This window comes from Pezoporus flaviventris, unplaced genomic scaffold, assembly GCF_033815535.1.
Source record: "Pezoporus flaviventris isolate CSIRO_AGI_PZ_B2104156 unplaced genomic scaffold, CSIRO_AGI_Pfla_v1 ptg000063l, whole genome shotgun sequence".
NCBI classification, from domain to species: Eukaryota; Metazoa; Chordata; class Aves; order Psittaciformes; family Psittacidae; genus Pezoporus; species Pezoporus flaviventris.
In genome coordinates, this window is record NW_026892611.1 from 5,023,084 (window position 1) to 5,045,567 (window position 22,484).

The 22,484-nt window shown below is 45.1% G+C and overlaps 1 protein-coding gene and 1 long non-coding RNA gene across 4 annotated transcripts in view; both read right to left on the bottom strand.

Moving 5' to 3' along the window:
- Positions 1 to 363: 363 nt before the first annotated feature.
- On the bottom strand, positions 364 to 3,033 carry LOC133277973 (uncharacterized). Its single transcript, XR_009746407.1, has 2 exons — positions 2,606 to 3,033; positions 364 to 2,534 (listed from the first exon to the last, which is right to left on the bottom strand). It is a non-coding gene; the product is annotated as an uncharacterized LOC133277973 (long non-coding RNA).
- A 563-nt stretch (positions 3,034 to 3,596) lies between these two features.
- Positions 3,597 to 22,484, bottom strand: part of GALNT17 (polypeptide N-acetylgalactosaminyltransferase 17) — a 182,319-nt gene continuing 163,431 nt past the window's right edge. For all 3 annotated transcript variants that reach the window (XM_061470344.1, XM_061470345.1, XM_061470346.1), the window contains 5 exons: positions 15,749 to 15,934; positions 12,927 to 13,064; positions 11,527 to 11,622; positions 4,399 to 4,566; positions 3,597 to 3,726 (listed from right to left, as the gene is read on the bottom strand). In XM_061470344.1, coding sequence (XP_061326328.1) covers positions 3,598 to 3,726; positions 4,399 to 4,566; positions 11,527 to 11,622; positions 12,927 to 13,064; positions 15,749 to 15,934 — 717 coding nt within the window. In that variant the 3' untranslated portion in view covers position 3,597. The remainder of the gene's footprint in view (positions 3,727 to 4,398; positions 4,567 to 11,526; positions 11,623 to 12,926; positions 13,065 to 15,748; positions 15,935 to 22,484) is intronic.

Below are 22,484 nucleotides of genomic sequence, written 5' to 3' on the forward strand. Positions count from 1 at the left end.
GAAGATGGATACAGAAAGTGGGTCTAAGGAGGGCCCCAAGCTCTAGGTTACATTTAGAAACACCCAGACTGAGCACAGGAATGTATTTGCAAGCGATGCTTTTCTACCACGTTAACATCTCTTTTCAGCTTCTGGAATGTAAACTGCATTATCTTGGTGAGTGGCAGCGGCAGGGATGGATGAAATGGGAGGTTAATCGGCATCGGGCATCTCTCTTGATTTCGCCTTCATTTCCATTTCTTTTAAAAATGGAAGTTCCATTAAAACAGCAGCACTTTTCCATTAAATAAGTAACAGAGAAGAATGACTGCCTCTGTATCTCATCAGCAGTGAATCTTTTTAAAATCACTCAAGAGGCAAGGCTCAAATCATATATTTAATAGGAACCACTTTGAAATCACTTTTTAAAGCAATTAACATATTATTAGAGATAAGCGCAAGATGCAACACTTAGATCCAGATTTCCAAGACAGATTTCTATGGTTTCAGAGGGGGCAGACCTCGGGTCGTCGCCTCAGCAATCATCTCTGCATGTCACAAACCAATGTCAGAACAGAACTTCAGCTACACTCACACAGCAGATTCAATTTGCACTTTTAATCCCGATTTTACTCATGCTTCTTCTTTTCAGTCATTTGAAAGCACTCTATGTACACCATGGAGAATGGGGAAAACACCTCTTCAGGGTTTCTGCCCCACCTGAGGGTCCTGGAGTAACGTGTTCACCTCCACTGTCCCCTTCCTATTCGATAACGTTTTCTGTGTGGAGCACGAAGGAAAGGCATCTCTGAAACTTACTATTCCACAGGATAAAAGAGCCCATCACCAACAGGATCCTCATTGCCAGGTCGTCTTGTGTTGCCTGAGGACAAGGTCCCAAGTGCACACGCATCATCTCCAACAGGCCACACAAATGCCACCAAGGCAGCTGGTGATGCTCGGCGGTTGCTGCCTCCTGCGCCGAGCTGTGTGGACATTCCAGAGCGACTCTGGCTGACAATCCTGTGTGTTCAATAGAGCAAGCCCGTCCTGCCTGCCGGCTGAAGCACGTCCTGCCAACTGTGGTAGCCGAGGTGCAGCCACACATTCATCTCTGCTGCCGGTGACGGCGACAGAAACCTCCAGCAGCTGAAGCAGATGGAAGGCTGGCGGTGGTGACACCTTATACCACCAGATTAAATCTGACAAAGCCCATCTGTTGGCACCCTGAGCACTGGCAGAAGTAGAGCTGGACTGGGGAACCATGAATTAGAGCACAGGCAACATCCAAGGCTTTTTTGTTGTTTATCCTGAAACATGCAGGCTCTTCCCAACACTAAACAGTATGTGGCTTCCACTGATGACTGACAGCAACCTGATGGCTCAGTTACAGGGCATTTTACCATTTTGACCATTAGCTGTGAAGTCTCAAATCCCCCAGACTTTTCCTGGATGCCACCTCATCAATAAATAGCTTTCCTTGGGAGGCAGCAGCAATGCAAGGGGAAACACATCATGCATCTGAAGACATTGTGATGATATTGGTTTTGTAAGTGCTAAAATTTATTACACAAGAGATGATGCCACAGTGAGTAAGAGAGAAAAATTCTACATTGACTCCCTACTTTGCAATTCAGGACAACTAAGAGGTTTTGCTTCATTAAAGAAGGGAAAAAAATAGGAGACAACCCCAATGAACGAGGAAGTCTTGTCAAGCCTAAATGAACGATCAGTCCTATGCAATGCTCATGGGCTGTAGAAGGAACAATGAAAGATATCTGCTTCTGTACAATAAATTACTAAAACATCAGTTATAAACCTGCTGCATGGCACTGAAAATTAAACTCATTAAACATACAGGTAGCTTCATCCTGATGCAAATGGAAGACAGGCATGAGTGCTCTGCAGCAAACAACTCTGTGCACATCCCATCTTTGGGAAACATATTTACATGTACATCTCATATATTAACATTTTAGTGCACCCTAGCCAGAGGGCAACCAGAAACAATATTATTCTGTGAGAAGGACAGGAGATGGGCTGGCTTCTCCTCTCCACTGAGCGAATCCTGTATCCACCCATTAGTCTAGCATCCACAGAAAGCAACTTTGCAAGACCACGATTCCCTTTTCCAGACAGTCAGACATAGGACCCCAAACAAATGGTCTCCCATGATGGTTGGGTAGATCTGGTAGCCAAGATTACTGTGGGCCAAAACCAGCAGGTGAGATCGCCATATTAACAAGACTTAAATGACTTCAATGTCAAGAATTTCAGCCAAAGCGCTATTTACTGACCTCTTGCTCTCCCTCTCCCTTTCGTACTGCACCACAGCTCATGAAGGTTTGCAGCAACATGCACTGTTTGGGGTGGACCTTGACACCTTCACACTGCCCAGGCACAATAGGTGTGCTCAAGCCTCAGAAAGAGACCACCACTACAAAATTATGGAGACTGCCACTACTGGTATCTTTATTCAGAGCAAGGATGCCTTAAAAACAAACCCTATGGTCTCCGTAGGAGGGAAGCCCGAGCAGGACTTTCTCTTGCATTACCTGATGCCTTAAAAACAAACCCTATGGTCTCCGTAGGAGGGAAGCCCGAGCAGGACTTTCTCTTGCATTACCTGCTCTCAGTCTGTTGCACATATCAGCACATCCATCCTTATTTCTACAAGAAAAGAGGAAAAAAAAAGGGTAAAGATGGGTCTCCAGGGACACAGTGCAGGCCAATGGCCCTGCAAGGTGGGAAAGGTGGCTCTGAAGCTCCCCAGGTTTCCATGGAGCAGGAAGCATCCCACAAGCCTTACTCACCGTGTGCAAGTACAACTGACACCCAAAAGGGCAGGCAACTGCTCAGGCAGGCAGGCAGACATCCAAAGTCTTTTCCAAGAGAAACCCATCTGGAGTCTCCATAGAAGGGAGTGGTGCTGCATAGGCTGGCCTTGCCAACAGCAGCATGAGGGTGATAGAGAGGATGATGCAAGGGGAGACCAATGATTCTATTAAACAGGACTTTGTTTAATGACTAAGGGTTGGAAAGATCTACAGGAGCTACTGGGCGCACTTTGCCTCTCAAGAAGGTGGCTGCTAGATGCAGGGGCAACAAAGGGAAAAGGGAGAGAGGACTTAGCAAAGCACCACATCTTTCTAACTCAGCTCATTTGGGGCTTGGCAAACTTTCCCTATCACAAGCACTTAAGTTTTCACGCTTGCCAGGCAGGTAAATCCGGGGTCTTTCAACTCCCATCCTGGTGCAAACATACCTGGGCCTTTTGGAGAGCTTGGAGTTGTCTGGGAAAACAACAATTCGCTGCCAGTAAAATGCATACAAGACTGCATGAGCTTATTACAGTCATTCCAGCAGAAATAAGTGGTATCTTTTAGAGTGCTTGCCAGAAGAAAATAGCAGTTCTGACCCAATTTCACACAGTTGGAATCAGCTGTGGGAGACTAATATACAATAAAAATAAAAAGACAAATGCCCATTTCCCCCATGTCCTCTCCTAATAACATGAATAAAGCTCTGTTTTGATATTTCATCCTTTCCAAAGGAGTCCAGTCAGATCAGTCCAAGTCATCTGTGTTTTGAGTCAGACTCCTCTGATTCCTCCAATCTTTACTTGATGAAATTTTTAATCATCCACCTTTGTCCTGTGCAGCTGCGAAGAATCAGATCAATGCCGGCCATTCCCCTGTTCTCCACTTCCAAGCATCGTCCCGTTCCCTTGTTCAGGATGGCACCATTCTACAATTAAAGGATATAGGCAAAATATGAAGAAAATGAAAGACACGGGGTCGCCTGTGAAGCAAGCCAGGCCTGTGTGGTGTTCAGGGGTGCAGCTGTGTCCTTGTGTATTGCTGGAAAGCTCACAGCACTTAGCTGAGTGGTAATGCCATTCCAACAATAAAAAAATTCCTGAAATAATCAATGTGAATTGAATGAGCAACCATTACCACTGACAACATGGAACCCTAGAACATCAGCAACTAAAGGACATTTGTAATGTTTAAATAGCGTGGCTGCACTCTGCCTTAGGAAGGTGGGACACGTCTGTAGAATGTGTATTATTTACACTCTGCTTTGGGACTAACATACTGATACCTCTCTTGCAGTGAGGGGCCCAGATCTGAACACCAATTTCATCACAGATTATCTGTAAGAAACAGAAATCTGGAAGTCATTGGCAGGGCAGGTTACATACACCTGAGGGTAGCAGAAAAGGAAACTTCTACTGAAATCATCCTAAAATGCTGTCCCTGCCCCTGATCCCTTTTAACCTTTTCCTTCTGCACTAGGACCTGGCACTCTGTGGCATGGGACCATTTCAGCTTTGTCCCCCACTGACACATGCCAAAGTGCCAGAGCCCATAGTTTGGGAAGCAGAGGAGCAGCATCGATGGCAGACCCATAACAAACCTGTATGAAATTCCAGCGCTTATGGAGGCTGCTCTTGACCTTCTCACAGTCGAGGAGCTGAGGGAAGCGGCTCTTCACATTATCTACCAGGCAGCGGGTATCGGGTAGGAGAGTCGTGGTTCCGAGGGCGCCGAGATGCAGGAATCCCTCCTTGGTGTAGCGTGCAAGCTGAGGGATATGGAAGGAGAGGAAGACAACCATTAGTCTCTTTGGAACATCATTAAAAAGTGATAAAGGAAAGGACATTCTTGCACAGCCCCAGGAAAAGAGCTGTGAGGAAGGTGCAGAACTGACAAGAGGAGAAGAATCAACTTTCTCCAGCCTTTTTTTGTTGTTGTTTTGGGAATTTGCTTTGCAGATGCAGGTGAGGAGCTGGGACACAGGGAATGGATAAGAATGACTCTGAGCCTCAAACCCATCACAGGGCAAACTCTTCCAGCCTCCTTTGGGCCTGAACACCCTGCATGTTGGGGCAATGGATGATTTCCCCTGGTTTTCAGGGAGCCAGCTGGCTTGGCCTGTGAATGATGTGGCTTCTGGCATGCCCAGTGAGCCAGCCTTGATTCGGCCTGTGAATGAAGCTGCTGATGTGACTGGCACAGCTACTCCAACAGCAGCAACACGAGTCAAAGAAGGGCAATATATAATTGGCCCCATTCCCCGAGGATGCGAGCCTAAATCTCCCCATGCTTTAGCCCTGAAGCAAAGGCTCAGAATCACAGCTATCCCCTGCAGTTTTCCCTGCATCCCACTGCCCTGTACTCCTCAGGACCCAGCTCAGCTGCCAAGGAGATGCAGGCTGGGAGCATCAGGCAGAACTGATGGCTCTCAGGGACAGTGGGCAGTGGCACGACTACGAAGGGCTCCTCCATTCCCAGGGTTTAAGGAATCCTACAGAAATATTCCCCTAAATATGCTTAAATTCAGGAAGAGATGAATGACAGCGGCCTGCCTTTTCTAGTTCAGGAGAGATATACACAGCTGCTTATTTAAACTATGAATCAATCCATTATCCAGCAAACAATTAGGGAGTATTCAGCACATTAATTAACTGGGCATATCTATGACCCAGATGCTTAAAAAGAGACAGTAAATCACACTGGGAGTTTGCATTATCTCAGTTAGAGTAATTAAACACTGAAAATGAAGTTAAGCCAATGAAACAGGGTCTGACTCTGGCTAGTAATCACAGACACAGTTATGGTGCTTGGAGCTGATTTTGCCTCCCCTGCTCCTGGCTGTAGGTTTAGGTGTGCTGAATCCTCTGTCTAGGCCCTGTTCTGCCCGTCCTCCTTGAGGAAACTGCTGGTGGAGCTACCTTTTATTCAATGTGCTGTGTACTGAAGCAAGAGCTGTGCTTCTTTAAATCTCACAGAGGTTCACTTGCCAAAGGTATTCAGCCGGGAGAAGAGAAGGCTCAGGGGAGATGTTGTAACAGTCTTTCAATACCTAAAGGGGACCTATGAGAAATCCAGAGAGGGACTTTTGACAAAGACAAGGGGGTATTACTTTAACCTGACAGAGGTCTCTTCAGCTTTACAGTAATCTGCCCTCCAAATTGCTGTGCAGGGGTGGAAAGGAGCAGAGCCTGCAGAGCTTAAAGTCATATCCATCACCAACTCCTCCTCTTACTGATTCACTGTCTCTCCCAGGCATGGGATACCTGACTGCAGGTCAAGGATCCCATCCACTTCCAAGCTCACGCTGGGCTAGGCTTCCAGCAAGGGCATGAGGCTGCAGCAACCTGGGAATGACCTCTGGGCATTCAGATGCAACTCAAGTGAATTAGCATTGAGCACCAACACAGAGGATGATGCCACTTGTCTTGCACAAAATAAGAGGTTTATAAGACAAAAATCCCCATGGCAGAAGAAATCACCCAGAGGTCCGAAATGGGCACTGCAAGTTATTCTCCTCATGTTCCTGAAATGTTTCCTACCGTGTACATAATCAGTGTGCTAGACACCTTCTTTTTTCATGATGTTCAGCAGCTTGTCTCCAGACAGTTGGCCTAATGCCCACAAGGCAACACGATCTCTGCTCTTACACATTATCGCCTAATGTGGTGGGAAAAATAAGTAGAGCAAAAATCAGATCTTTCCTGAGGAAGGGAGCGGGGCAGGGGCTGAAGGGAGACAACACGAGCTGAAAACCAAATGCAGGGCTTATGGAAAATGCATTAAGTGCATCTATTAGATGTGTCATCTACCATGTATAACAGCCAGATAAATAAAGCCCTGAACACGACTGGACCTAACACACTGCTGATGCCTGATCTACTCTGCCAGAGCAGCAGAGGCTCAGCAGCAGCCGCTGCAGCCTTCAAGGCTGTCCAACCACCAAACCTGAGAGTGACTAATCCCAAAAAGTCCCATCTATTTTGCCAGTGCAAGCTTAGAGCTCCTAAGGCATTTATGGATTTTTCTGGGCCCAACACTAGAGAGGCAGCCTGGGGAGCGCAGCTTCAGCCTGGCAGCATTTTCTACCTGGCTTTGCCCAGTAAGAGAAGTGATGGGAAGCGCCTCCAACTCATCACCACGTAGTGCACTGACCAACATTTTTAAGAGCAGTGGGCCTGTTCAAGTCCTTGAGCCTACATTAGAAACTGAATATACCCCATGAATGCTTTATAATATCAGTAAATTACATGTATTGTTGTTATTAAAACTTTCTCAGTGGTTGCAGCATTGCACCAACTCAACATTACAAGCAAACTTGCCTGTTTCCAGGCAGCCAGCACAGCCCTGGACAATGATCTCTGTTTAGTGAATAAGATCAGAGAATCATAGATTGGTTTGGGTTGGAAGAGTCCTTAAAGCTCATCCAGATCCAACCCCCTGCCACGGGCAGGGACAACTTCCACTAGACCAGGTTGCCCCCTGCCAATATATCTGTCCTTTAAAGTGATCTGTCCTACATTCCACTGCCTGCTAAGCAGGTTTGCCAGCTCCAAAAAGCAGACCAAGCCAGGCACGACCTCAATAGTGAAGAATACAGACAGTCCAGCCAGAAAAAGACAAACATGGAGGTACCAGCCTGAGGAAACACCTGAAGGTGTTACCAGCCTGGCACAGGAAAGGGAAAGACCAAGAGAAAGGACCAGAGAAAACCAGTTTAAAAGTATTAACGTTTATATATATATATATATATATATATATATATATATATATATATATATTAACATATGACCATTTAAAAGTGGTTAATACTGATGAGGTCTTAAACCTCTTTATCAAGAGTAGCCAAAAGCCACATCCCCAGACAGAAACACTGATCCATACCCACAGCCTCTTATGAACAGATAAAACTGCATCTTGCAAAGCTTCAGGTACCACTTTGGGGAGCTACTTGGCCTTGAGGGGTCCGACAGCCCCCACTGATGCTGTCAGAGCAGTGGGCGCACGGCCCCACATGTTCGCAGTGGATCACTTGCACTCATCTCCCATCTTCAAACTTCCACCAGCAATACATCTTCTTTAATTATTATTGCTGGCTGGCTGCATCTCAGGGATGAGAGGAAGTTAATTAGATGTCTTAGCACCTGGGAAATAAAAGCCTTGATGACCTTCATTGACTCTATCGGAAAATAATTTAGGGCTGTTTAGCTTCCTTTTTGCACTGAGCAGATCATCAATTAGTAACCATAAGTAAAGCCAAGGGTTTTTAACACGATTTAATCCCATGTGCTATTTTGTCACCCTTGATACTTGTCCCTGATGATCTCAGTATTGATGGTTTTGTTCTCAAGTTCTGATGCTTAAATGGGCAAAACATATTTTATCCTATAATTAAATGAAATGCTCTGCTGGGTGAACATTATCTTAAGTTTTATAGTATTATAGTGCTTTCTATCACCTTAATATATCACCATAGCTCTGTCACTCCAATGAGGTATTACTGTATTATTAGTGTAATAGATCATTACGGCAAGGTGTTTTCATGATGTATTGCTTAAAGGATGAAGCCATCAGGAAGGAAAAAAACCCACGAGCAGGCTCAATATAATTACAGGATAAAAGGATACTTCATCATGAAATCTGATACTGGTTTGACCTGGAAGTGAATGAACGCAGGGAGATGGAAAGCTACAGAGAAAACAAGAGAAAAACAAGAATTCCCCCCACTGATGGATGCTATGACAGAGGCCAAGGTCTCATCTGCATTCAGCATTCTGTATGGGATTCATTGCACCTAACTGTGTTGAGCTGAATGCTACACACAGCTTGAGCCAATTAGCAGTCATCAGCAGAAACTCAGGATATAATACAAGCTGCCCTCCCTTGAACTGGACGCATCTTTCCCTACAGAGTAGGCCATTCCCCCTCTCTCTGAGTTGGACTGCTCACCTACAGATACAGGAGAATGGCATGGGAATGGACTTACAGAGCGAAGACTTCCAACAAAAACCCAACACTGCCTGGCATGACAGGGACAGGACCCACGACACTGCTGCCTTTGTGCCAAATGGCAGCAGGGAGCCTACACCTCACCCTCACCCACCACAGCTGAGGATCTTGCTCCTTAGTTGTGAAATGCATTTAAACACATATGTAATGGGACACCGTATCAAGGAAAGAAGTGGAGAGTTTAGGAAAATACATGAACATTGAGCACAGGCAACACTGTATGTGTTTTCAGATGCAACTCCTTGTGTGCTTTTGATATACACACAATCATAAAATCATAGCCTGGTTTGGGCTGGAAGGGAACCCATTACCCCTTGTCTTACTGCTACCCTCCCTGATGAAGAGTCCCCCTCTTATCCTTTTAGGCTTCTCTCAGGTACTGGAAGGCTGCTATGTATATACATATATATATATATATATATATATATATATATAAAGCAGTGAGTTATTTGAACAACGTGTTTACACTGCTTGTAATTATATTCCCAGCAATATCTTACAACACACAGCCCATTAATTAAACAGTAGCAGTGAAAAGTCCAATTTCTTTCATGTGGCGCCCGTGCTTCTGCAAAAGGCTAATTTCAAAGCTTCTGCACTTACCGTTAGCTACTTTTAAAAGCATTTTCAAGGAGTTAAACTAATTGAAGGTATCACAAAACAAAAGAATTGCCAAGAACTGGCCCTCAGCTGCAGAGGGAAGGGAAAACGTGGAGGTGGAAGACCAGGAAGAAAAATCAGTGCTGAGCTCACACAACAGGCGAGCTGAAGGGAGCCAGCAGCACTGCAAGGTTTGACTTGAACATCAGGTAGGAAAAGAAAACATTGTTAAGTTTAATCACAAAAACAGCTAAGGGAAAAATAAATAATCTGCTTTTAGCCATTCATCTTGAAGCCCAGGGTTAGCAGACAATGTCAGGCTAATTCAGTTTCTCATACTATAACGCACTTAGAGGTTCAAGTTTCTATCCAGAAAGTCCAAAAAGCAGTTTGTGCCATATAAGAAAAAAACCTGTGTGCATTTAAGCAACAGCTAGGTTATATTTAGCAGTGACTCCATCAGCCACAGTTGACTGATCTTTGTTTAAAGGCAACGATAAACCCAAGTGAGATTTGTGTCTACCTCAAAGGACTCCTGCAGCTGGCTCCTTGGCTCAGGTGGCTCCTGAAGTTTGCAGTTCAGGCTCAGATGAGCTTTGGGATTACTTAGTCCTGGTGAGCCTGCAAATCCCAGGGTGTCCATACTGCAAGAACAGGCTCTTTATGCATTCCCATCACTTGAACAATGCTGCTTTTTTTTTTTAGCTGAAAATGAACCTATGATCAATGAATTTAATCCTGTTTCCACCCATTGCCACTACACACCACACAAACACAGCGACAGTAGCACCCATAATCTGCAACTTCCCTGCCTTGGCTAGATTTCCCATATAGATAGCTAGAGCATTTACATGGGAAATGCAAGCAAAATCAGGACATTTAAGTCAGGTACACACAACAAATCCTGATGTTAAAATACTCAGGGCCTCACTGGATAGAGCTAAAACACCAGAAAAACAAGTGTTGCTACTCTGCGGCTTCAGAGAGGTCAGGTAGGGTTTTGGTAATGAAAGAAAACTTTAAGATCCCATTGTAATTCTTGCACTGCATTTTGTTCCAGGTCTGTGCTGACGGATCCACCATGCTGCTTTCTTCTTAAAACACCGTAGGAGAGAAAACTACAGAAGAGACTGAATTGGTCCATCATCAATAACTTTCAGTACCTGGCACATCCACTAATCCTCTAAAAGAAGACAGAGAAAGCTCTGGTGATATCTTACTGTGGCCTTTCAATGCCTAAAGGAGGCTAGCAAGAAATCTGGAGAGGGGCTTTTGACAAGGGCCTATAGGGACAGGACATGGGGGAATGGCTTTAACCTGCCAGTGGGGAGACTGAGATGAGCTCTTAGGCAGAAGCTCTTCCCTGTGAGGGTGCTGAGGCGCTGGCACAGGGTGCCCAGAGAAGCTGTGGCTGCCCCATCCCTGGCAGTGTTCAAGGCCAGGTTGGACACAGGGGCTTGGAGCAACCTGCTCTAGTGGAAGGTGTCCCTGCCCATGGCAAGGGTTTGGAGCTGGATGAGCTTTAAAAACCCTTCTAAACCAGTCTGTGATTCTATGAAGATATGAGATTTAGAATGAATCTTGGAACGATGATTTTTAATCTGGAATAAGATTAACATTAGGATAAGAAGCTTTTGGTTTGCTCAAAAACTTCTGGAGAGGTAAAAGGAGTGCTAGAAAACTGAGACTACACTAAATCCCAGCCAAGCTGAAATGGCTAATTGTCACTCGGATAAAAAGCACTGCTTGTTTTCTTTACCCAGTTGATATGTTTTTACTCTGCTGGGTGAAAGAGAAAGGAAAGGTTTTAAATGCTCTGTTTGTGTATGCTCTGCTCTTTGGCTATTTGTCTTCAGTATTATTTACCCTGGTCTGGAAGACTTTTTCAAATGATGCTTTTACTTGCAACTCTGGCATGATTATGGTAATCCAGAAAATAGCTTCTCTAAGAGTAGCTGGGAAAATGCATCTTTGTATCTGAGGCATCTTTAAGAAGAAGGCTGCCTCGTGCATTAGAGAGTGAAGGCAACAGACAAGCTGCACATCCATACTCTGTCCATGAAGCCTTTGCAGGGTACCTCCTGCTCTCACCACACACGATCCCAGCACATTAAATCCTCACCTGCGGTCCCCAGCCGTGGCACGGGTACAGTATTGCTGTGTGGTTCTCCTGGGGGCCCTGGTCAAGGCAGACATCTTTTGCCTTGTTGTTTCGAAGCTGTAAGAAATAAAAAGTGCAGTTATACAGCCCTGTCTCTTTGGAGATGAGCAATAAACTGATGAGCAGCAATGGCTCCAGCCTCTCCAGCTATAGAAAGAATAGACGGTGCTATATCACTAGGCACAATCAGGCAGAGAAGGGTTTAGTGTGCCATATGTTTTCTTTAAATACAAGGCCTAATGATGACTGCTTTTATATAAAAATCACTATTCAAAGGAGCCAACTTCCTCTAATACAGTTTTCTTCGTATTTGGTCATGTGTGGTGGTAACAAACACAGTTTTAGGCTGCTCTCAGCCTGTTGCCAGGAGCCTGAAATCAGTGCAGAGTCACTTGTATTTCGTCTAAATCTCAAAGTGCTCAAAAAGGCAGCAAGGAAAAAAATGTCCAGGGAGCACAAGGAGCCCCTCTGCATTGTCACAGGGATTCAGGAGGGGACACAGAGATGGCAAACCAGTTGTCAAGTACTGAAGGACACACTTCAGAGGAAGCATGGAAGTGTTGGGTTCCTGCTACAAAGGCTCAGTGCCTACTGAACCCCAGCCACCAGGTCTGTCAATGCAGAGCTGCCCCCTCTCCAGGCTCCCCATGTAGGGAAACTGCAGCAATGCCTCTGAAAATATGAAAATAGTATGATTAATGATACAATAAATGCTCTGGAAATAGCACTTTTTGGGAAGTTTTAGCTTGCAGGGTTTAAGTTACTTTGATAATAAATCTTTCTTAAAATTAATGCCCATGTGGGGTGCCCAGGCTGTGCTTCAAGGAGCCTTCTCAAACTGCCACTATTCCATGAGACCTACTGCAACAGAGTACTATTAGTTCCCATAAATGCGTGGGTTTATATTCTCAGTACGGTCTCAAAGCCAAGAGAGATTGAATTAAGTCTCCTTATTTTATCTCATCCTTAAGCTGTTGTGACAATGCACTGTATCCTACAGAGACCTTGTAAGGAATTAGGCTCAGTTTAAGTCAAAAGGTTTTATAAGACGGCTATGTATTAAAAATATACGTACAGCTGCTTAATCCATGGAGTCAATGGGTAATATAGATAATTTTCTGTCAGTTCAGTAAATGAAGTATTAAAATATTTTACTGTATATGGTTTCTAAGCTCAGAAATAAATCCCCAAAATAGCTTTTTAGAAGGAACTGTGGAAAGACTTATACAAATTTATGTAACTATGCACAGAGAGCATGTGTTTTGAATCCCATTCCTCTCCTTTGAGGCTATTTCTCATCGGAGACTCACCAGCTGTAAATATTACCGGTCTGCTCTAAGGGACTACTCAGCCATAATTACCTCGCCATAAGCGATGGTGTTGTTGTATCTTCTCATTTCTGGGTAAACATGGTCCAGGTACCACTGGAAATTTTTACACTTCAAGCTCTTCCTCAACGCTTTTCTCTCAGAAACATCCCCAATATCAATACCTGGATTCTGAAAAATAAAGACACATCATGTCACTGAACGAGTAGTCTTAAAAAAGGTTAAAAGGAGCGGATTTCACTGATGTTTGATATCATAGGATCACAGAATGATTTTGGTTGGAAAAGACCTTAAGATCATCCAGTTCCAACCCCCTGCCATGGGCAGGGACACCTTCCACTAGAGCAGCTTGCTCCAAGCCCCTGTGTCCAACCTGGCCTTGAACACTGCCAGGGATGGGGCAGCCACAGCTTCTCTGGGCACCCTGTGCCAGCGCCTCAGCACCCTCACAGGGAAGAACTTCTGCCTTATATCTAACTGGAACTTCCCGCTTTAAGTTTAAACCCATTCCCCCTTGTCCTGTCACTACAGTCCCTGATGAAGAGACCCTCTACAGCATCCTTGTAGGCCCCCTTCAGATACTGGAAGCTGCTCTGAGGTCTCCACACAGCTTCTCCAGGCTGAACAATCTCAACTTTCTCAGCTGGGCTCCATAAGGGAGATGCTCCAGCCCTCCCAAACAGAGGAGAAAAAGTTATGAAGGAAAAGTGCAGTACAACAGAGGTGAATCTTCAGTATTGTCATGGATTCCCTTGAGCTTTGGATCCATTTGAGAAAGACTGAATCCGCCAACAGGCACAAGAACAAAGTACTTTTAAAAGAGCTCACCTCCTGTTTAGGTATTGACATACAGGACTCCCAGGAGAGCTTAGTGGGTAAATGTACATGAGGATTTAGAAGACTTCCACGCTGAATCCTGGAAATGCAAACCCCTGTCTGTGCTCTGACCACCAAAACCCTTCCCCTTACACACCCTTAAAAGGTATCAAATAAGGGGTAGAGAGAAAAGAGGAGAGAAAAATGTAAGATTCATATATAATAGAGGCAGATAGCTAAGAATAAAGGACAAAAATTACAGGGGAAGAGAAGTTGAGGCTGAACCTCAGAAAAACCTCTTGACAATTTGGACAATTGCCTGGTGAAATAGTCTCCCTGGAGACACAGAGGAACCCCACAGCTCGAGATGATTTAAAAGCAGACAAAGCTACGGTATCTGTCCCCAGAGGAACAATCTCACAGAGCCAGGAGCAGGGGCTGAAGGGAGCTGCCCCCTTTTAACATTTTATTCCATTACAGAATCCAGGGAACTAATGCAGCAGTCAGGTGAAGGAAACCAAAGGCACATTGCAGCAGCCTCTTTTACTCCTTCCTACAGGTGTCTGGGTTCCAACTCTATTGTAGCTCCTATTCTTGTCTTTTACCATGATCATTAAATACAGCTGGGAAAGCAATTTTCCATTACAACGCTTGTAATGACCTCCTAATGAATTATTCACTCTGCTTTAGAGAAGATACCAATTTAATGCACAACTGGTAGTTCACAGGTAAAAATAAAGATGATTCAGTGTAGACAGGGAGGACAGGCTGAAGTCTGAGTGGGCAAGGTGGGATGCAGAGCAAAGCAGGACCACAAACCAGTCAGGACCTGAAATACTCAGTGCAAGGGGTTTGGCTTGGTTTTGAATATAGCAGCTTCACAAAATAATTCTGTGTATATCCATAAACCCCTGCTCAATACCAAGTCACACAAGGCTTCTCTAAACTTGAATCTGGTCTATAGAAGTATCTCAGACTGGTTTTAGAGTAACTCAGATGTGTTTTCCCAGCCCTAGCAACAGTTTGTGAGATGCTGCCTTTTCCAAGCCACACAGGAACTGTGTCTTCCCAGGGGATTTTAATCCCTTTCTGCCACCCTCCAAAGCTGTTTCTGAGCAAGAGCATGGTGTTTCACCTCTAAAAAGGAATCAAACCTAGGAACAGTGCTGGACCCATAGTAATTTATGATCCCTGCCTATGGACATCTGCGACTTGCAACCTTTAAGATAGATCTGAAATGACTCAGTCCTGCAAGCAACTCTGAATGCTTGGAGTGGTGCCCACCACAGCCAGTGCCCTCCTGAGGCTCAGTGGGTAAAAGGCATTTATTTCCATCTCTATTCATCTATTTCTTAACAATAAACTAATCCTGGACTCCTCACCACCCCCAGGACTACAAACCAGCAGTAGCACAGGCAGCTCATCGACCCTTCAAAGGTACCTGTTGTTCTCTAATGCAGTACAACGCTGCCACTCCCATGGCTCTAAATGCCAGTAGCTCTCCCCACATGTAACCTTTCCTCAGGAAGCAGCAGCTCATGCTTTTATGTTTTAATGCTTTTTAAACTGCCCAGAGCACAGCACTGCTGCAGCAGCATCAGGACCACAGGAGCTCGCTGCAGGAGTGTGACCTGCAACGTGTATTTCATGTGTCTTTTCAGCACCAAAAGGGTGGTTGTAAATAACTGCTCACATGGGGTCTGGCCACTCATGGCAATGTTTTTTTTTCACACTTGAATACAGCTGCCCAGCGCTCATGCTCAAGTACACTGTGAGTGGAGTGGGTGTCAGGGTGCAAGGCACCCTGAATCCTCACCTTATCCATAACCTGGTGAGCATTGCTGCCTCCCCCCTCCCCAGTACCCATTTATTCAGTTCCAACCCCTTCCACTAGAGCAGGTTGCTCCAAGTCCTGTCCAACCTGGCCTTGAACACTGCCAGGAATGGGGCAGCCACAGCTTCTGGGGCAGCCTACAAACACAAGTCTTTAACCCAAGAAAGTTGGTTTGTACCTAAAGACACAGGCGCAACGGCCATACCTCCAGGGGCAGGTTCCATGCAATGTACACGTGCCACTTGTAGTCATCCATCCACACCTCGGCCACCCGCAGCGCATTGCGCTTGGTGTAGAAACCAATGTTGTTGTTGTAGGGCTTCTTCTTGCGCTCGATGTGAGCCACCCTGGAGCAGGGCAGGACCTCCATGCTGCCACCACACAGCCACACCTGCAACACAACCGCACAGCACCATCAGCAAGGGGCTCAGCAAAAGGTCACACAGACATTAACAAGAGATAACTGGTGGGTTCAGAGGTTTCTATAATGTCCTGGTGAGCACAGAGCATCACAGCATCTTGCTGGCAACTGGAAACATGGCCAGGTTTGGTCTTTGCCCAATGGCGAGACACAGAGAATTTAACCTGTGCCCAGAGCAAAACATGTGTCAGCTTTAGAGGGATCCAGTCTATATCCATCCAGCACATGGTATTAATGCATCACAGGACTGGGTGCTGAGTTTACAGTGATGTTGCTACTAAATAAAAAGGATTAGCGACTGGAAGAGTTGAAACAATTGCAAGATCTCCTCCTGCACAGGCAATGACTCAGTGAAACATATGGCAGGCACAGATTTCTCCCACTTGAAACCATTTGTTCATTATTTTTCTTTCACGTGCTGTTTAAAATTCCCATAAATCACAGTGTACAAGTTAATAAAATCTTTTGAGATTTTGGAGATCTTCCTTTTATCACACAGAAAAGGAATTTTTGCAGGAAGATTTGCCATACCTGGGTTCTTCCCTCCCTGTCTGTCCTTACCAAGAAATTACTTATCTTAAATTAAAGATGCATATCCAGGACACCAGGCACTGGGCAATCGTCACAAACGCATATGCCAAACAGGCCAAATAGTCCCACTTTTGCCTATTTTGCAGTCTGCTTTCTGTTATCATTTTGCAGTTGTTGTAACACCCATCATTTCTGGGATCTCTTCCAGGCTCACCACCTTTTATCCCATCTGTGTTCCCTAAATTTTACCGGCCCTGGTCAACCCGCTCTCCCAGCAGCACCAGCAGCCTCCTGGACTGTATCATCTACCCTTTTCATCTCTAAGCAGTGGGTTTAGTGGGCACATGGACATCGCAAGCCCAGGTGACACGGGCAAGGGGCAGTACATCAGGAAGACGTCTTCCCTTGGGGTAATCCTGCTACTTGTGCTGTTCTCACCTGGACTGCTGCAGAATACAGGAGCCTAAATCAAAGAAACAGAGCCCTATTTTATTAGCTGGTGCATTAACATGGAGAAAAATTCCCAATTTCCTCCTGTTCTGCTGTTCGACCTTTCCAAACACCTTTAAATACAACTTCATGGCTCCAGAGTGAATTCAGGGCCCAATTCCAAGATGAGGGGCATGTCCATCCCTCCTGTCCAGCTGCAACCACGCTCACCTCTGGGAATTCCACAAGGTCTGCCTGAAGTCTTGCAACAGGCCACAGGCTGGTAAAGCAAGTAAGAAGCGAACAAGGTAGTCCTAAAGAAAAATATATATGTATCTAAGGGAATATTCCTAAGGCAATAGTTTGGCAGTGTTTCTTGCCTGCTCAGTTCTCAGTTTCTCAATGTCTTGGTGAATCAGGAGCATCGAGCTCTGCTCTTGGGTGCTCCCAAAGCTGCTGGCTTCAGTCACAATGCTGAATAAAACTGCCAGTCCTGGAAGGTGCCCAGCACCATCTGGTTTTGAGTTTGGGGGTTTTGGTAGATTTTGTCCTGATTTGAGGTCAGAATAATTATTTTTAATGTGTAAAAAACATGATCTTATTAAAAATGTCATTTCCCAGCAAGCCTGCCTCTAGCAGCAAAAGTGCACGATTATGTTTAGTTAAATAATACACATGGCTTTACACCTGACAGCTTTCCTACATTTCTGGATATCTATGCAAACTATATTGAAATGCACATATTGTAATAACCTGAGAGAGAAAAAAGCATTGGGCATTGTGCAAAGGGCATTGGCTAGATATGTATCATCAAGCCAGTTCCAGACAGCTCAATAAAAATCTAATTTGGAAAAGGCACTTATGCAAGTTAAGGCCATCTCCTAAATAAAACCTAAATCACCATTATAAATAATAAAAATCTATTTTTACAAGGCATTTATAAACATTTCTGTTGGCAACAAAAGGGAGACCTATTACACTGGATGCCAAGTCACACCTGACATCACTGACCTCAGCGTACAGAGGAGTAAATGATGGCCCCAGGAAGATGCTGCTGGCTCCCATGTGGCCTGGCAAGGACTGTCTGTTCCTGCTGGCATCCAAAAATACATGTGAACAGGTCCACAGGGGCTGCAATCCCAAGGACATCCTCCACAGCCACAAAGCATGAGGTATAGTTGCCCTACAAGCTCAGTGATGCTTTATCCTTGCATTAGCAATGACTGTGGAGCAGTGAATGGCCCAGGGAAAGGCCACAGACTTTGTTCTCTTGGTACCACAAGTCAAGACACCACAGCCAAAGGGCCCAGCAGACCTCCATCCTCCAAGCAAGGCTGGAAGTCATTGCCTTGCTGATGCCCCGATGTCCCAACCTGCAGCAACTTCATCCCTGTGGCACTCAGATCCTGAAGGCAGAAGTTTCTTTGGGAACCTTCACTTATGTCCCTATTGAGCAGCCAGTTGTCTCACCGAAGAACTGTAACAAATAAATTACCTTCCTATTAAGTAGTTTTTTCATGTTCATGGCAAATAAATCTACAATCCCTTAAGGTACTCTATTTAGTGCAACTAAAGGTACTCTATTTACTGCAACAGCATTAACAGGACAATCAGTCCAGCATGTTGTTTCTGCTAATTCCTTGAGAAATTACCTCTTAGTAGATGGGTAATCAAGAGCCAGCATAACATTAAGACCAATCAGAGAAATAAGGTGTTGTCAAATTAATTCATGTTTAGCCTATTTAACAAGTCAGAATCTTTTCTCTTGCTTCCTACAAAGGATGAAATCATGCTCACTTTGTTTTATAAAATATGTCTGCATGGCATGTAAAGGCATGTTTAAAGACTCAAGGCGGAGTATGTAAGACAGCAGGTTAAATACAAAGAGCAAGCCTCAAGTTTCTCCCTTGTTTTCTGACATTCAAATTTCAACATGACTATTAGCTTGCCATTCATCCACCCGTAAAGAGACGCAGAATTAAAAATAGAAGCATTTCCCTTCAGCAAATGACAGTGACTCAATAACTTCTCCATCAGTCTACACACAGGAATAATCAAACATACAGAAAAATGCTCGGACTTATAAATAATTGGTTAATGCTAAATTCTAGGGAAGAAATCCCAGAGAAAAACATGAGATAAATCCATCACCCAGAGATCTTTGATGTGCTTTTCACAAAGCTGGTGGGTAATGCACTTGCAATTATTTTCCAAGCAAAATGTGACTGTCCTACGAATTCAGCATGGAAAAGCAGTGACTCCTCTTCAAGACATGAAATCACAGAATCCTAGAATCCCAGAATCATTAGGGTTGGAAGGGATGTCTGGAGATCATCTATCCCAACCCACAGCCGAGGCAGGGCCACCCACTGCAGGTTCCACAGGAACATCTCCAGGCAGGTTTGTATGTCTCCAGAGAGGGAGACTTCATGATGCCTCTGGGAAGCCTGTTCCAGACTTGTTTGGGTTGGAAGGGACCTTAAAGCTCATCCAGTTCCAACCCCCTGCCATGGGCAGGGACACCTTCCACTAGACCAGACTGCTCCAAGCCCCATCCAGCCTGGCCAACCTGCACAGCTCTTGTGTATGTATACCTCCCACCCAAGCCACCAGCATCTCCTCTGCCATCAGCCTTCAGGCCTTCGTTTGCAAAAGCAAAGTTGTGCTTACAATGCTGTTATGGCGCACTCTGCATATCTTAATTCTAAGGACATGTCCTTCACCTGGGACAGGGGTAACCTCAGAGTCTGGGAGCAACCTGGGAAACAACAGTGACCAGGCCTGTTGGATGGGACCTTGAGAAAGGCAAGCAGGAGGACCCTGGCATTGCCTGGGGAAGTGCACATTCCCTGTGGTTACTGAACTCTTGGTAGCGGAGAAAGAACGGCAGACTGCTCACAAAGCACAAGTGTACCGATGGTCCCTTGTGCATCTAATAGAGACAGCAAGAAAATCCCAGCTTCTCTTCACCAGCTCACTGCAGCAGCTGCAGAACCAATTTTCTAAGTGAAGAACAATTACTGTCAGTGATCCCTTTTGCCCTCAAAAATGTTCTGCAGCTATCAATTTGCTTTGCTCCTGTCTGCTAGAGCCAGCAATTACTCCAAAGGAGCATTATTTAAACAAAAGGGCTTTTGGCAATCTGCTCAGTGCCAGACAGGCAGAAAAGGGTGACCCAGAGGAGATCCACCTCCCAGGATGGTGCTGCAAGCCTGTCTTGTGCTACTAGCATCATCTGTGCTCCCTCATTGAGCAGGGCTAGAAATACACCCCATACCTTAAGGTTGGCGGTGCCAGGGCTCCTAGTGCTTCACAAGTCTGGTTTGCTGTGAAGAAGCAATCCAGAGGATGTGTTTGGGTGCACTTGGGGCAAGCAGGAGGATGTTGCTGATCACTGGGTGCTGCTGCCTTATCCCACCCCATCCTCTCCAGCAGGTCAGAGCTGCTTCTTATAGAATCATAGAATAGTTAGGGTTGTTTCTTCGATCCAACCAGACAGTTCTTCCTTTATATCTCCCTCTGTTCACCCGATGGAGCAGGGTGAGCCTCAGGGCTCCCTCCCTTGGGTGCAGAGGCAACAGCACTGACATCCAGCCAGCACTCACTGTGCAGCAAAAGGCACACAAAGGGGAAGGCATGGCCGCAGCTCGAGCAAAAGATGGGTGGAAAAATGAACTCTGATAATGGAGGTTTAATGCATCTATAGTAAGAAAAACTTGCTCCCCTCTCCAGCAAGCAGTGCTTGCTACGCCATGATGCCCATTGGCACGGAAGCAGAAGAGAAAATTATTAACCTAAGGAGACTACTTTCGTCAGAAAATACCGGTGCAGGGGCTGCTTCCCCTGGGATGGAAGAACCACTCGTACATCCCACTTCTCTTCACGTGCCTGCAAGCCAGACCAGGGAATTGGGGCTCACCATCTGCTTTGTCACAGATTAAAACAAAAAGAGGGCACTTCTGCGAGATAAGAAGCAAAACTGGGGCTGGTCCCTTGCTCCCTTCCACCTGGTGGAGAGCCAGGATGCAGTCCTGCCCCAGCACACCATCCTCTTCTCTCAAGCATTAGCATCTCCAGATGAGACACCATATTGTTGGTGCCCCTGTGCCGCTGCCTTATATAATGCTGTGCTTCCTCCTCATCTCTGGGATATTAATAATAACAACAATAATAATAGCAATAATAATAAAAATGAAAATGAAAATAAGAAGGGACAATGACTATCTTGGGTCCTGAACTTGGTGTTCTAGCTGGAGCATGACATGAAATCTATGATGAACACTGACAGCTCCCATTAAGGGATCCTGACTTCAGTTGCTTAGAACTTTGCCAAATTTTAACTATTCAGACTGAAATAAACCCTAGAAGAGCTTTAGCCTGCCTGCAGTTAATGAAAAGAGACATCCTGTCTAATGGTGTCAAGATGAGGCTGCGAGGTAAACTTTTAATCTCTGAATGCACTGTGACAGAAGGAAACAGGGGGGGGAAAAACCTGCTCCTAACTTTCATTATACAAACTTCAGGCTTTTTCAGCTGATAACTTTATTTCTAAGGCAATTAGCAAAACTATGCCTTAATTAGTAATAGATTTCCCATTTAACAGCTTTGCCTTATCTTTGGCCCCCTTTCTTTCTTTTAAGAGTAACTTCCTAAGTTAAGGGAAAAACACAATTACCCAAGGCAGTGAAAATAATAAGGAATGTATCAGAACAAAGACTTAAATAATAAAATTGAGAAACAGCAAAAAAGGCACAGAAATAAAAATTTCTCCCTATACTCCCTCATATAGCTCTGAGAGACAGTATCTCCTCAAATTATTCCTTTTCTTAGAAGAAACAAGTACAGATACATTTCCAGCTATGTAAGTGAAGCAGCTTCTATCCTCTCTGCTCCCACTTTGGCCATGCTCCATCCCACATCCCTGCAGGACACCACAGGAGGATGTCCCCAGTGCCAAGCTCGCACTGCAATGGCCCACTCCCCAAGATGCCAGAGCAGCAAGGCAGTCAGGAATGGGATGACGAAGTCACTCCCCCAAAACCTCTGTAATCCCTTGTGCCCAAAGCATGGCTGCTGCAACTCTTTGGTAGGGACAAGACTTGAGCAAGCAATGCCAACATGGGGCACTGCCCACTGTCCATGTCATCAACAAAGATGTTAAACAGCACCAGCCCCAACAAGAACCCCTGAGGAACACTACTTGAACACTGGAAAGCCTTATGGGTTGGAACACACACATATAACTCAGCAGTAGTACCTTCAAGTTCCTGGCACAAGGCTTGTGTAATGTGGCAGTGAGAGACGTGAACCACAGGAAGCCTGTTAAATTCAAATTCTGGTGATTAAACACCTCCACACCGTTAGGCAATAGTTATTTATGGGTGACAAACATAAGCTGCACAACTCTCACACACAGCAAACTGGATAATGTTTTATATTTTTATATATACTTATATATATATATATGTATATCTCATCCCTGAAGTGCTCCTTCAAGCTATTGTGACTGCACTATCTCATGTAGCATCACAGCAAGAACTTCAGTGTAAATGTTCAGCTG